General features: G+C 43.4%; 1 protein-coding gene across 1 annotated transcript; it reads left to right on the forward strand.

Annotated features, from left to right (window-relative positions):
- The first annotated feature begins 386 nt into the window (after positions 1-386).
- Positions 387-13,439, forward strand: igsf5b (immunoglobulin superfamily, member 5b). The gene is made up of 9 exons (XM_071917878.2): positions 387-435; positions 2,667-2,984; positions 6,521-6,648; positions 7,039-7,204; positions 8,238-8,366; positions 10,356-10,380; positions 11,112-11,200; positions 11,802-11,866; positions 13,090-13,439. Exons 1-9 carry the CDS (start codon positions 387-389, stop codon positions 13,198-13,200), a joined length of 1,080 nt encoding a protein of 359 aa, XP_071773979.1. The 3' UTR covers positions 13,201-13,439.
- Positions 13,440-16,201: the final 2,762 nt, after the last annotated feature.

The raw sequence follows: 16,201 nt of genomic DNA on the forward strand, positions 1-16,201 counted from the left end.
GTTCATGTTATATCAAGTTATCCAAGTGCCTAACTTCAATACATTGCAAGGGGATGAATTAAGTACAGAATTTAGAAAATGAGAATTATTTAAATCTAATGAAATAAGCTTTAGTAATGTTTACGACTGTTGTGAATGTTTCTTTTTGAGGGTCTTTGCCCACAGGAAATTCCATTACCAGGCATACTTACAAGATTAGATTAGAAAGGAAAGGACTTAAATACCTTTTAACAGAATAACAGCAGGTATATGCATGATGTTCTACAGTGCAAACCAACACACAATTTTGTGATTAATGAGTTTCTCATCAACCATGCTGGTACTTCTTTTCCCTTGATTTCAGGTCCATTCAGCTTTGAACAATGGATTAACTGTTGCCTGAAACCATGGACAGCTCTGTCCTCTTGGTGCTACTACTTTCCTGCATGACTCAAGGTGAGATTTCAGTTCAACACAAACAGATGAGATGTTTCAGAGAGGCCAGTAATGTGCTTGTATTAGCTGGCGTATCCAGTGCCACAGTGTGCTTAATAGCAGCACCCTTGATATTAAACTCATAGCCAGTCTAATTAGAGGGCCTAATGATCTATCTGCACTGTATAATTAATTTCCTTCAAAATGGCTGCCTTTCTAGTTAGCAGTAAGATGTAGCCAGTGGTCAGGGGACTTCAGAGTCACTGGTTCACGTTCCCAATAGGAGCGCACACAAATTATGTTCATTAGTCTGCCATTCTTTGATTGCAATGAAAAGAAAGAGCTGTATAGGCTGGCCTAGATATTTCTCAGACCTAATTTCCTAAACGGATGCATAATTTATGAGTCCTCACACTGGCTGTAGAAACTAATGCTGTTAGCTCACCACAAACAAGTTATACATCACCCAGAGTACCGTGGCGTAAACCTGTTATTTCATATTTCAACGTTTCCACCCTTGCCATTAATATTCGCCCCTTTTCTCCTCCATTTGTCAGGCATAGGAAGCCACAAAGCCGCACTGGAATTCAATCGAGGAAGTGTGGATATGTGTTTTGTGCATGCATCTTCGTAATCTTTAGGTGAAGAGTAATAGTTAGCACACAGCGGGTTATGGATGTCTCTTCACTGAGTCGCTCCATCTCTTTTTGTCTTGATCAGGCACACAGCCTTGTGGGTTTATCAGATTTTACAGGCCACTTTAGCTGTTAAAATGTTTACCCTGGCAGAGTGATGCTGTGGCCTGCTGCTGGCAGCTACAGACCAATTCACACTCTCCTTTTTGTCAGTATTTTCTCCCTAAATCCTATGTGCCCTCATTCCTGCTACCCGGCCAAATCGCCAATCTCCATCTGGACGGCTCGGAAACAAATTTATGGAGTCTCTCTCTCATTCTCCTTCTCCCAAACTGGTCTTTCTCTGCGACCCTTTACTTCCTTTCCCTCTCTCTCTCAGCCATTACTCTTCCTTTCTCCCTGTCTTTCACTCTCACTTTCCTTTCATCACTTGGTCTCACTCTCTCGCATGTTCTAGCGGTCATGTATTTGTCTGGAAGTGACAGACTTGGGGCCACATTCTTACCTCTGTCATCGCAGAATATAGATTTGAACACCGATTGATGACAAGGAAGCGATAACCCCAATTCGGTGATGTGAGTGTCTCTTCTGAAACGTTGACTCAGTTTGGTCGTTGCTTTGAGGAGGTGAGGCCAACCTTGCCAACATTTTGCCTGCTTGTCACAATCTCTTACTATACATACTGAGGCAAACCGCTGACTCATAGACATGCAGATAAAGTAACACTGTCAAATTCAAAAGCTTGCTCATTCTTTGGGCAAATTGAATTAATGCATCTACTTGGTCACTGTCCACTCGTTCACCGATGCGACTGATATTTACAGTTTCCCCTATATGCTAATTGTATATAGGCTATGCCAAGTCTTTTCTCATACTGAATGTGCACACTGCAAAAATGCCCATTTTAGCAATTCAAATAATCTAGTATTGAGTGTTAACATCTAATATTTGTTAAAACAGGTGAAGAAATCTTCCAGTGGTGTGGCATTATTTCACTTGTTTCAAATGCAGTTTCACTTGTTTCAATACCCTGAAACAAGGCAGAATAAGGCAGATTACTCCACTCAGATTGGCAGTTTTTTCTGCTTGCCAGAGGGGAAACTGCCTACATGGGCTGTTGTTGCTAAGAAACTGTTGTATTTTCATTAGGTCCTTGTTGAACTGAGCATGTCTGAAATGCCTGTGATATTAAGTAGGTAGAAAATTGCTTTTCTATTTTACATTTCTCTACAATTCAAATTTTACTAAAATATTCATTTCAAATATTCATTTCAAATTAACTGGTTTCCTGATAAGGTAAGGTGTCATTTTACAACATTAGATTGATTGATTTAGGTTTTGCATATTGTATATTGGACTTCTTTATTCTAAGTGGGCTTGATCATTGTAGTAGTGTATATTAGCACCAACATTAGTAAGTTGTAGTCGTGAGCTGAATTATTTTATTTTTCATTGTTATATTTTCATTTGCCGAGACGCTCAGAGTAACTAGTGCCAAGCTGGTTTTTCCTTATTTTAAGAAGAATAAGAGTTGTAGCCTCAACACTAGATTAAATGGCTTGTTTAGATGGGCTCTTTTGCAGTGAATTATGTCTGTCCCTCTCTTTGGACCTTTAGCAGTTGGGGCCCGGATGGAGCTGCTGCCTGAAACCCTGACTGTGCTGCGGGGGGAGGAGGCCCGGTGGACCTGCAGTACCTCTAACCTCCAGTGGACAGTGATGGTGTGGCTGCTGAACGGGGCCTCGGTGCTGACCATCTCCAAGGAGCACGGCATCCTGCCCTCCAACAACCCCAACGTGACGGCGGAGGATGGCTCCAGCCCGCAGAGAGCCAGCTGGGTGTTCGTCCTTAGGAGGACAGAGAGGCGCCAGCAGGGACAAGTGACCTGTGACCTCCAGAACATCCAGAGGAAAACAGCAAGCCTGTTTGTACAAGGTCTATATGTTTGTGTGTGTGTGTGTGTGTGTGTGTGTGTGAGAGAGAGAGAGAGAGAGAGAGAGGTGGGGGTGGAGTATGTATGTGCATGTGTCTGTGTGCATATTAAGCTGTGTGTTCATGTTTGTGTGTGTTTCTCTGATTCAGTGTGGCAGGAAAACAACGAGATACTGTATATTTCTACTGTAGAGGATTTCAAAGGCTTTTTGTGAAGCCAGCTTCTCTCAAGGATGCTCGCTTTCTTGCAAACAAGAGTATGCACACACACACACACACACACACACACACACACACACACACGCACACATGCACATTCACAAGCACAAGCACAAGCACACTGCAAAGGAAACAAAGCAGATGGCAAGTCTCTTGAAAACAATTGCAGCGTGAAAGTGCAGAAACACATTGAATTTAACCTTGACTAGGCAAACAGCGGCAGGTAAAACGAGAGGTAAATGAAGGGAATAAACAAAAGTTGTGTAGCAGCCTTGATTCTGCCCACCCACACGCCGACGTCTCCATTCACGCCAACTAAGGAGCACAGAGACAAAAACCTTAATATTTTGCCTCAGTGTTGAAGTTGCACAGTCTTAATTAACTGCCTTTGTTTTAATTTGTTTGGAGTGGGGTTCCTGAATGCTGCACAAGTTTCCAGTTTTCTGTTAAAGCAGCTGAACTAGTGCATGGAGGATCGATCAGGGTGTATATCAAAGGTGGGAATTCATTTGGGCCTGTCTGGTCGGAGTACTGTTGCCCAGGCGTGTTTGATGGTCCCGGTGACATTGTTAATGGCAGTGTGGGAGGTGTGGGGGGATGGGAATTGATTGGCTCCCAGATATAAATACCAGGTGGAAGGTGCTGGACGTAATGCCAGTCAGGACAGGCGGCAGGGCGAGATTTACAGGCTGCAGCCATACTCCACCCTCTCCTCTTCTCTCCTCTCCTCTCCTCTCCTCTCCTCTCCTCTCCTCTCCTCTCCTCTCCTCTCCCTCTCCCTCTCCTCTCCTCTCCTCTCCCTCTCCCTCTCCTCTCCTGTCCTCCTAATGGTTATAATGCGTGTTTCCTCTTTTTTGGTGGATATCTCTCATTTATTGTACATTATGCAGATGCTGTGCCAAAGGGGAGATTCTGTGTGGAGATTGGATGCCGCATTTGCTGGAGAGTTAAGAGTCGGGGCACGATAAGAATCTGCAGTTCTCCGTGGTTTTGATGGAGTTCTTATCTCAAGCCTGAAAGCAAACCTAAACCTGCATTTCACACCGCATGACTGGGAATTCCCTGATAGTAATTACCGCAGGGAAAAACACTCAAAGTCTAAAGAAAGATGCCAAGACTTCAGTAAATCAGAAGAATAAGTGTACAATGGCCAAGACATTAGGTGTCATTTACCCATATATTCATTTCCATTCCAATGTGTTTGTAAATTGCTTTATAAATAAGGCATATTTGAGTCCAAAGCTAATAAGAAATAAATGACACATGTATCAATTGGGGGGACAACCATGAAAATATTGACCATTACTGCTACTGACACAGCACAGTTCAAGCTCACATGGGAATGACACGCCTCAAACTGGATGACATCTCATTAAATGCTTAAAGATTTCTACTCAAACACAAGATGCCTGGATCTGTGCTCCACTTGACCTTATTGTTCAGCTAATTTTGCCTCTATGTGCCCCTCCCCCCCCCAAACTGAGAGCTCAGCTAAAAAAATCTGCGTGGAAAAAGTCTTCTCTGCAAAAAAACGAGAGGAAACAAAAGCAATGACCCATTGCCTCCAATATATTACAGAAAGGGCTTCCATTGCTGCCAGAGCCACAAATCCCCATTGACATATGCACCCATTAACAGCAGTGTATGGTGGATCAGGCCCTCCAGTCTGGATGCAGAGGATCACTATGGCCTGACACAGCCTTTGAATTAATTGTGCGTCTTGGCATGGCCAGTTAACAGTCAGCAACTCTGCCTGTGATTTGTGTACTGCAGCCCTAAATATACTGTTGGAGGAGAGTCGCAAATCTAGACTGGGGTGGTTGACTCTATACGCTGTCATCCTCACTCCGTCACGCTTTAATTGTCCAATATGAATATGATGTAAATATGACCACAGACTCCCATTTGCTCTCACTGCTTGCTCTCTCTCTCGCTCTCTCTCTCTCTCTCTCTCTCTCTCATTCACACACACACACACACACACACACACACACACACACACACACATACAGTGCGTACACACAAACTTTTCACTTGAACAAATCAATATGGTTGCATGGGCTATTGAGTATGAGCAGGATCTGCAGTGAGGGCTAGAGCTGCAGAGAAGGAGGCCACTTTGATATAAATCAGAGAAGAGTGAACATGCCTTTGGTGATTGGGCTGTAGAGGCACACTGCACTGCTTATTGGAATAAATTCACACCCACACGCACACACACACACACACACACCCACATATATAACACCCGCACACACATGCCACCAATGCTGCAGACAGACGCGTACAATGCTGCTCATCGGAGCAGAAGGTAGGCCATACTTCTTCCAGATTAAACGCTGCCCTCAAAGCGGCAATTTCCCCTCCGAGGACCCCTGTTGAAAAATCACTGGAATTAGAGGGGGGCTCTGTGCTCCCCAGCACACACAGCCTGCCACAGCAGTCCAAAGACATCTGAGTTTCCCTGCAGTGATTAACGAACCTTAAGAAACCTTATTTCAGGGATCACTTAGACCGGAGCTTTGGGAAGGAGTGCTGATGTTGTTCCTATCTCTATTCAGATGTATCAATCAGCCATGAGCCCTTCATCAGTCAGTGGAAATGAGGCTGCTGGTTCCTCTCCAAGCTTTGTTCGCTGGCACTGAGATTCTCTTTGAGCGGCCGGAGCCCTCTCTCAGAGCCAGGGCTTTTGGAATAGGACGATAGGTTAATCAAAGCCTTACCAATGTATATGACGCCAAATCAGGCATCAAATAAAAGCCTCCTGGGGAACAGGGACAGCCAATAATGGGTACAAAACATCTGAGGCTTTGAACCTAAATCAACACAGACATGTCATTCGCTTAGACAAAGCGCCAAAGCTTCTGTAATTATCTCTCTGTCTATAGCAATTGTCTGTTGCATCCACTGCCTTTCATTCTGCCAGACAATAGACTTCACATATGAGATATCGCCCAGGGCCCTAAGTGGCTTATTTGGCTGGCAGGAAAGGAGATGGAGGGGAAAAGAGAGAGGCATTCGCCAGCCAATTGAGACTTTGAGACACACGATCAATCACTCGGGAAGAATGAAATCCGTCTTTTGTAAGTGAACAGGCCAACTGGAGAGGTGATGTTCATTTTTGGGTGCAGATATACATGCGCGCGAGTGCATGAATTTCAAAGCAGGCTAACACTCTTGATGAAATTCATAGATTCCTACCCAATCTTGTCTGCTTTCATAAACTCACTCATGCATGAGCAGGGGCAGACATACAGACGTACACACATGCAGACACACAAATAAGAAAAAGTAGTGAATGTACTTTCTTCTGATTGCAGAAAAGGGCAGCGTGAGACTCTTTGGAGGCAACAGGACAGCTTTGAGGGGGCAGTGGGTCCTGTTTGAATGTCAAGCAGCAGGATGGTACCCACAGCCCAGTTTGGAATGGCTGGTGAATGGTAAAGAGGTAAATCAACAGATACACTCGTGCATCGCCGTTGTCGCGTGAAAATGTTGTATCTTCAAAATGTCAACTTTTCAGGAACGAAGAGAAACAGCCTTGTTTTTAGCTTGACAACCATTCATTTTTCAGTTTATCCAGTGACAATTGCCAAATTTCAGAACGTTTTACAATAGAAAACAGTGTAATCAAATCATTGTGACAAATTAAGCATTGCTGCTTTTTTCTTTGACATGCAATTTTCACCAGTCCTTGATCTTTTCGCTTCACATACAAAGCACATAGATGCCCCTAGAAAATTGTGTTTGCAGTATTAACAACAAAATCGTGGCAGGACTGATTATATTCATCACCATTTTTAAGCATAATGCTCTCTAACTGGTGAATGCCATGCAGGTGGGCCAGGGCGAACACAACATCAGCAGTGAAGTGTCTGCAGAGGGCCTCTTCACTGTGGCCAGTAACCTCAGCATACAGGCAGCGGAGAGCGCTCATGTGGATTGCCTGGCCTCTGTGTCTGCCCTCCCCAGACCGCTGATCAGCGGCATCCAACTGACCGTGGGTGAGAATACACATTGTGAAGCAGCCATTGTGTTATACATACACTACCAGTCAAAAGTTTGGACACACCACATTTTTCTTTATTTTTACTATTTTCCACATTTTAGAATAATAGTAAAGACATCAAAACTATGAAATAACACAAATGGAATTGTGCAGTGACCAAAAAAGTGTTAAACAAATCAAAACTATTTTAGATTTTAGATTTTTTAAAGTAGCCACCCTTTGCCTTGATGGAAAGGCAAAGGCTTTGGAAAGAAATTCATACATAGGCATCAACTTCACTATTTATATTTGTCTAAAAAAAAATACAAATTTTAAGCATTTAAGCGTAAGCCTTTAGATCAAAATGGCTTTAAGATAATGAAAAACATAGTACATTCAATCAGATGTGTCCAAACTTTTGACTGGTAGTGTACATGCACATAGGCATAGCACATGTATCACACATACTGTATGTATACATGCACACAAATGTACAAGGGGTGTTGTCCATCAACTGTGTACACAGATTCAAACCTCTCACTGTCCTTGTTTGTCTCTGAGTTTCTACATTTATGTGTTTCTCCCTCTTTTTCTCTCTTTTTCTCTTTGTTTGTTTCTCTCTTTTGCTCTCCCTTTCCATTTTGGGAAGCCTGTGAATCACCAATGAGCATTATTGTTGCAGAGCAGAGTGTTATAGAAAGGCAGTGCAGGATCAACACTGAGTTGGCATCACAACCACGAAAGTAGAGCTGAGGTTGCAAACCTCTCTGAGGCCCGCTGCTTTGAAATAAAGACACTGTGTCAGTATCCTCGGGCACTATAGGAATGTTCCATTTGTAGTTTAACATAATCTTGAAATCCATTCAAAACAACCACCCACAGCAAATACCCTTTCTCCATTTGGTTTCCATGCCTCCTGCTGCACATTCAAACAGAAAAGTAATAATAGCTTTCTGTACACTAAGTCTGCAAATCTGTGATTGAATTGCAAAATAACAACACTGCTTCAGCATTTCTTGACTAAACATCGTGTGACCTTTTCTCTTCAGTTGCAGAGGTGGTGCAGGAGGGAGATGACTGCTCCATCCTGGTGGCGGTAACGGCCACGCTTTCTGCTCTCCTGCTCCTTCTGCTTTGCATCTGCATTGCCCTCTGCTACAGATGGAGGAGACAAGCAAGTAGGCACCTTACCTTTCTTTTTCTACCACTAAGTGAATAACACTGCCTCTCCCCACCCCATGCCTGTACAGGAACAGTGATTAAAGTATAATGAAGAAGATAGGCAGTTGCATGCAGTGACAAGGCACTGCCTCATGCTGGCCTTCACCAAGGGCACGCAAGATTTTTTTTCTGACAAAGGCAGAACATTGGTTGTCAGCAGAAAGGCTTCACTTCGCAGAGTATACAGCAGTAGCATAAAGGTTGGAGAAGCGGATCTGTGACTGCAAGGTTGGCAGTTCGCATTCGCATTGGACCTATTGGGAAAATCTACGCAGGGGGGTGAAGGAGTAATGCTCTCCTGTCCAACGACAATTACTGTTGAAGTGCCCTTGAGCAAGGCACTTAACCAGCGGCAAACCGTTGAAGACTATGCTTGTACTGGGAATGTGTATAACTGAATGAATGCGATGCAGGAAAAATAGGACGCACGCTCAGAAAATCTTCCCTGGATAAATAAAGGTTGAGGTTGGGCTTGGGCTGAAGGATGCCATAGTTAAAAGTGGGACACGCTCTGCTGTTTGGTGGGGATGTAGCGACCCTGGAACGGCCCTCTACCTAGTCACCAAAAGGGATACAGTATGCCTGTTGGTGCAGTGGTAGCGTCATTGCTTGGGGAGCAAGTAGTCCTGGGTTCACACCTGGTTCCTGCCGGATGCTACGATATGTCTGAATAGATCTACCTGCACTGAAAGACAGTGGTCACAGAGGGAGCTATCAGGTACAGCTTGTCCTGCTGGACCTACAGAATCTTTGTCTCTAAAGTGTGAAGGTGACTAAGGCAGTGCCATCAGGCAACACCGACTCTCGTTACCTGCCCTCCAGGTCTTGCGTGGCTCAAGAAATGCTGCAAACCCATTAATAAGAGGTTAGTATAGCTGCACAGTGAGACAGTTTTACTGCAGTTCTATTGGAGCTCATAGCCCAACCCATTACCAGAGTATTTGTGAGGCGGTCTGACTACTTGTCACCTCTCCAGGCCATGGGATTGATACCTTGGTGTGTTAGCAGCGGCCGGTGAAAGGAATGCGGCTTGGTGTCGTAAAGATTGTGGCCAGTTAGGAGGGAATCGAGGGATGCTGCAGAGAAGTTTCTGGAGTGCCATCTCTGAGGGGATCGTTGTTCTAGCGCAAGGAGGCGGAGGATGCCTGTTTGTGTGCGATAACAAAAAGTGGCCCAGAGTCACACATTGAGAACTCACTGTAATCCCCGTGACTGATTCTGGACCATTGCAAATCATGCCCATGGTTTGGAGCTGAGGGATTATCATAAAGCAGGTGTGACCTCTCTCCTCCTGCGGCTGATTCTCTACCTATAACGTCTGATACCTCCCTCACCATCGTCCTTGATGCAGTCTGGCCCTTTCACAGCTTTACTGTAACATCCCTGAGGAAGTCAAATCAACATCATAAGGATGTTTCACATTTTAGAGAATATGGCATGCCTCCAAGTCACTAAGCTCTTCTTTGGGTAATCCACCTCTGTGGGGAGTAATGTATGCTCTGCAATTATTGGGAAAATAGTAGGGATCAAATATAGTCACCCTGAAAGACTTTGGCCAGCGTGCCAGTGGGGTATTAAAATATAAAGACAGAGGCAATTTCTTTCCCTGTAAAAGAAGCAGTTTATATCTCTCCTGGGGCAAGCGCCATCTGCACCATTGTTACTGTTGTGTTTTCACTGTGGCCAGGAGGGCAAAGACAGCCATGATGCTGTGTTACAAAACTCATTAGCAATCAGCTCCAGCTTTCACTGTAAAATTCAAAACTGACTTGAGGCTATGGTATTAGTGCAGGACCCAAAACTAATAAACGCTGGGACATTTACAGCTTTCATATTGCTGCAGATGCAGCGAGCAAGCACAATGATATTGTGGTCAATGCAGAGAGGATATTAAAACTAGCAAGTGATAGCTCTGTAAAGTTTACGTCTCCATTTTTGCCTTTCAGAATCAAGCCAGCATGAGGCAATAAGGTAAGATTTGAAAGATCCTGTTCTATCTCTTGCTTTATAAGACCATTTTTTAAATTTTGGATGAATTTTCTTAATTATTTAAACTAATAAAAGAACTTTCAAGATCGGCTCTCACTTCTTAGGAAGATGTAACTTAGCGGCTAAGAAAGGATCTGGCAAATCATGTGTGAAAGCAGCAGAAACATACAGTTCATTCTATTGGCTTAAACTCACATTTGCACTTAACACAAGCTAATATGAAGACTCAGCATGAATCTCAGTTAATACGTACAACTTATTCCTGAGAATGACTGGGCTTTTATTGTTCCTCATTATAAAAGAAAATTGAAGACATGAATTTGAAACAACATGCATTAAATAGTCATTACATTTTGTAACAGCTTAATTAAGATTTGAATTGTTGTTAGCTCATTTAAGAAGTAGATATATTATGCATTATTTTGAATGCAGTTGAAATACATTTTATAGCTTTTTCATTGAGCACAGGGAAGTGAAAGCTGAGTAGCTTAGTTGGGCCTAATAAAATGCTGTGAAAAATGATGATGATCATTTTTCACCAAGTGGCGAGGCACTTTATGATGAAAACAATGCAGAAGCTCCTGATATACTGCAGCTTTTGTGAGAAAAGAAAATTGTCTGCTCACAACAGCATTGCCTCTGACAAGGTGGCTGTGCAGTGTCTCAGGTAAAGGTTATCTTTCCCATTGGACTGTTCCTTTCGGCTTTTGCAGGTTCGACCAATCAGTGAGTGGGCGAAGCTCGGTTGCTGAGGCGACGGGGGGGAAGGTCAACCTGGGATACTCTGTTGAGGGCCTCACAGGTGAGAGAGTGATATATAGTTCACCATGAAAACTGTGAACCTCAACTAAAACATGTAACTAAAAAATACATTTTAATGTCATAGTTGATAGTTGAGTAAAATGTTAGGGTACAAATATATATTTCTGAAATTTTCAAAAACTCTTAAAAATGGATCTGTGGATAAAAACCATAGATTACTTAATGCCCCTTTAAGTATGCACTCTACTCACTACTACCTCTAGTTCTTAAAACCTATTTATTACAAAGATGTAGTTTGTAGATATTTAGAAACATTCTGTGCCGAACAGAGAGAGGCTTCTATACCAATTCTGGTAAATTCTTTGAGTCAGATTTGGGCGACATAATTGCAAATGACTGTAAGTGCTTAATCAAATAGTTAATCATGTTTTTACTCACCGGGCGCTTGAGCAGCCTCCAAAAAACACACAACACACAGCTTGCGAGATAAATCAAATGCTCCTCATATTTCTTTCCCAACAAATTTATCTTTGAAAAACCTACTGTTTTGTTGAGCTCTACTTTAAGCACAAACCGGGCATTAGCTGGTCAGAGGGGACGTGAGGTCGGGTCAGGCTAAATTGCTGCTTCTCACTCTGCAGATGCTGGTCACAGTGACCTCATCAAGGAAACCCACAGCCAGATGGACTCTGTCAGCGTCCACAAGGTAAGAGAGAAAGAGAAGGTGGGAGGGGTGGGAGACAGACACAGAGAGAGGGAGAGAGAGAGAGAGGGAGAGAGAGAGAGAGAGAGAGAGATCAACTGGAGCTGAATAATGCAGTCCGTCAGTCATGCTGTTCCTCATTCTGCGGCTGGAGCTCCTGTCACCTCCTCCCATGTTGATGAGAACAGGTGGGAGCTGTGCTGCTATCCTGTCCCACCTCTGCTGGCCTTCCATTAGACCGCTCGATGTCAGACAGTTCAACATGTCCATTACGGCATAAAGCACAGACAAAATGGAGATTAACATGTTTTTTAGTCACATTGGATAAATCCAAAGTTAAATCCAAAGTTATTGAGCGCACAATGGGTCCACAAAATGCTGTTACTAGTTATTTTTAGCAGTAGGGACTGTTCCAAGTAGTTCCAACAGATGTACTGATATATTATATAATCTAAACAAAGGGGTTTAGTACATGTATTGTACTGAGACACAAGTTATTTGGCATCTGATGCACCACACTATATGTTTGCTGTGTTTATAACATCAGGGCCCCAACAGGATCCAGATTCCTGCCAGGAATCCCTTTGAAGTATGTTAGCCTGTCAATGTTGATGAGGTAATTGTGCCTCAGAGGGTCTGCTAAGTCTGACCCGTAATTGACTAATTGATTGCTATATTGATTCCGGCGCACATATCGATATCTAGTGCTGTGTCCCGGGGTCTAATAATGAATGGGGGAAGAATATGACAACTGCAATCTCCTGGACTGGTTTATGTGTCCTCTCTTCCCAATTACCTCTTATGTGGAGTGGCTTGGTGTTGGGGTCACAAGTTCAGCTCTGCCTCAGAGTCTTTGAAATAATGGGCCCATGTTTTAGGCTTGGTTTATAAGATGTCCGATGACAGTTCTAGAGGGAATTGGAAGACAACGACTTTTGAGGCCTCTAAGGCAGTTGTCGTGTTCCGGTTCTCCACAGATATGTCTTAAGGCAGTCGTATATGTGATAACTTTACGGGCAACTATGATGGGCAACAGCATCCAAGGAGCTGCCACAGAATTATTGCCTTTAGCTATATTGTCCACTTACTTACAGAAGGAACACCTTGTTGCCAGGAACGTTGCCAGGAGTCTCAATTTGTTGCCTATGGGTGTTGTCCATCCATGCTGACACAAAAAATCGCCTCGTGTAACACCGCTATAAACCAAATTTGCTCATGTGCCCCAGGTCCCTGATGTGGTGTCCTCCAGTAACCTGTCTCTACACAGTCAGAGCCAAGCCCAGGTCGACCTAGCAGAGGAACACTCCAAGAGCGTCAGGAGAATTACTACAGTTTGACAGGCAGAATATGTTTATTATCATGCTATCTGATGTAAGAGAAGTGTTTACTGAATGCTGTTGTGATGTAGCCTACAGTATGTACTGGTGGACTTCCACTCACTGATGCTTAATCTGTTTGAAGGGTATGATGTTTCACATTTTTGTTATTTGTAAAGCTAGAAATGTATGTTATGTGAGCTAAGTGAATACAGCACATTTATTTTGCCAAAAATGTTCATGTGAATATCAACTGGATAACACTTTTTAATTAATTCTCAAAAAAATGTCAATTGCTTTTAGAATATATTACAGAAAACACATTTTTATTTTCAATAAATGCTATTTTTGTGCTCCTTTATACTCACACCTTGTTCCATTTATATAATTTGTCCAAGCCATTGCAATTTGGACCAAGAGAGCTATGGCCTTTATACTAAGTATGTAGACTTGACTGCTTAGCTCATCATTTAGACAGTAGTGCAAACCGCTATCCGCTCTCATCCTCCTGTTACCTCCTATACTCTTAGGTCATCCTCTCAACAACAGCCTGGTGATGTTATGCTCTGTAATCTGACAGATAAATATGGGGAATTATAGTTGAATCTTACTGAACTGTTGTGTGTTGCTTGATATTTAGACCTTTATTGGCATTCCCCCTGCCACTGCAACTCCCCATCCTCTCTCGCTCTCAATGTTGGAGTGAATCTTGTGTTTTTGAATGAGATATGACCTGACACCCACAGAAACAAAATAGAATGTAATAGAAATCAAATCATTTTATTCATATTTGCTATATTTTTGTTGTTTTGAAACAGGTGAAGCTTATTGACTATATGGGTGGATTTTTGCTCTTACCTAATAGCTGCACAGTTTTCCCACAGTCCCTCCCTGATTGAATGAGGAGGACTCAGGGTGGTCATCACTTAATCCAAAAGAGACACTTTCTCCTCCAACAATACCTCATCATATATCACTGTTCCCTTGCCAACCCAGAGTAGCCTATTCCGTCATTTAGGCCTAATCCTTTTTGCAGGTAAACCATAATCCAATATGTGCCAGTGGTGCGTCTCCCCCTCTTTCATGTGCAGTAGCATCTCAAACTCAATTAATTTTCCAATCATGGAAAGGAAATGGTTATAAATGGTGAAGGCTGGAGTGTAAATTAACACTGCGTGATTGCTGCTGCAGTGAGAACGAGGCGGTAGTGAGGCTTACTGTAGTAATGCAGGGCATAACAGATTCATCTCTGTGTGAAGTGGGTGACATAACATTTGCATTTTATAATAGTAAAGGACTGGGGGGGGAGCGGAGTGGTGGAGAGTGAGGTATATGAACCTGTCAGTGCTTCTCTATAGTTTCACCAGCACTGCTGTCATTCACAGAGTTGGCACACATAAAAAAGATGACATCCTTATTGCTGGAAAAACCTTGCATGTCCAAAAACTTCTCAGAAATGTAAAATACCGCTGCAGTTTTATTTCCCTATTAATGCTCATGCATTTTCTCCCATTCATGGAGGCATTTTGACAGGGATTAAGCTGGTCCTAGGGTGATGTGACTTATTCACCACATGGGGTCATTGCCATTGCTTGATATTGTCACAATACCAAACCAAAAATCAGTAAAAATGGAAATACAGTCCAAGCCTTTTCTGGATTCCTGATGCCACGACTCTTTGAGGGGCAGAAACAGTGGTGCATGATTTGTCACCTCCTACATCAGCATAGGCCTGGACAGAAATGGCGAAGCATGCAATCAGCAACTTATGCTTTGTTGATTGGAAAATACACTTTCATTTAATTGAAGGCCCATGCGGATTCCGATTGGACCTTTTTAACGTCAGTTTGATTTATCTCTGCTGGTTGCCTTGATTGGGCAAATATGACCACAAACCCACCAAGAGAATGGCTTACTGACTAAATCTATCACTCTCTAAATGCTACTGAAACCAAATACAAAGCCATTTGCAGTGGGCTGGACTGTATGTTGTCTTATATAATAATGAATAGTATTTTCTTAGCCCCCAAAGGAGAAGTTTTACTGCTCTCCCCCTCCACAGGGAAGTCAGAGTGCTACAACACTGTAGCTGGTAGGGATTCAGTGTCTTGCTCAAGGACACTTCAGCAGGGTGGATGGTTGCTGCGATGGGGGCTTCCGTCCATACTTACAACACCACCCTACCACCATTAAAATGTACAGTTATTTTTTGGTCCATTGTTGAGTAAATGGCAATTCTATCCCAGCATCTTTCAGAGAAACCAAGTGAAAAAGAAAGGAGAGAGAGGGAGGAGGTAAACAAATGCGTATAGAATGTACACACATCAGCTGACATTTCAGGGAAAACTCTCCTTGAATTGTCAATTATGTAGTGACAGCATGCATGCTTGCATTATTGAAAATAGCATTCTGACATAGTTCCGTGCGATTCTCTGTCACCAGATGGCTGACACAGATCTTCACTTTGGAAATCACATCTCGCCAGTGAATGCGAGGAAAGTGTTTGTCCTCTCTCTCTCCCGCTACGCTTTCATCGTCGCTGCCTTCTGTTTTCTCGCACCAAACGTCTGGCATTGAAGCGGCAGGCTATTAAATAAATTAAGCGTCCTCCAGTGGGCCTGACAAAGACGGGCGCAATGCGAGAGGCCTATTACATGACCCGCTTCAGTGTTTTGTTTTCCAGCCTAACCTTACCCCTCCCTGGGGCTTACTTAGGGCGCTCCGTGGGTTTCAGTTACGCTCCACGAATGGTGTGTTCATATCGTTTGGAGCCATCTAAAACCCAGGGCGCCAGCCAGGGCCGGTGTGTGCCTTTCCGACAGCGAGGCTTTAACAAGCTCCCTTACTTCCACCCCTCACACCCTTCGCCATCTCTCGGAGTCCCTGTCAGTCATTCTCCTTCTTCCTTATCGTCGCTCTCCTCCTCCTGTCTGTCAGGAGCTCCCCTCCAGCTTGGGGTCATGTGTGACGCTACGGTGACGCTGCACATGCTCACTCTCCAGTGCCACTTGGTCCTTTAGGA

This window comes from Centroberyx gerrardi, chromosome 6 (assembly GCF_048128805.1).
Source record: "Centroberyx gerrardi isolate f3 chromosome 6, fCenGer3.hap1.cur.20231027, whole genome shotgun sequence".
NCBI lineage: Eukaryota > Metazoa > Chordata > Actinopteri > Beryciformes > Berycidae > Centroberyx > Centroberyx gerrardi.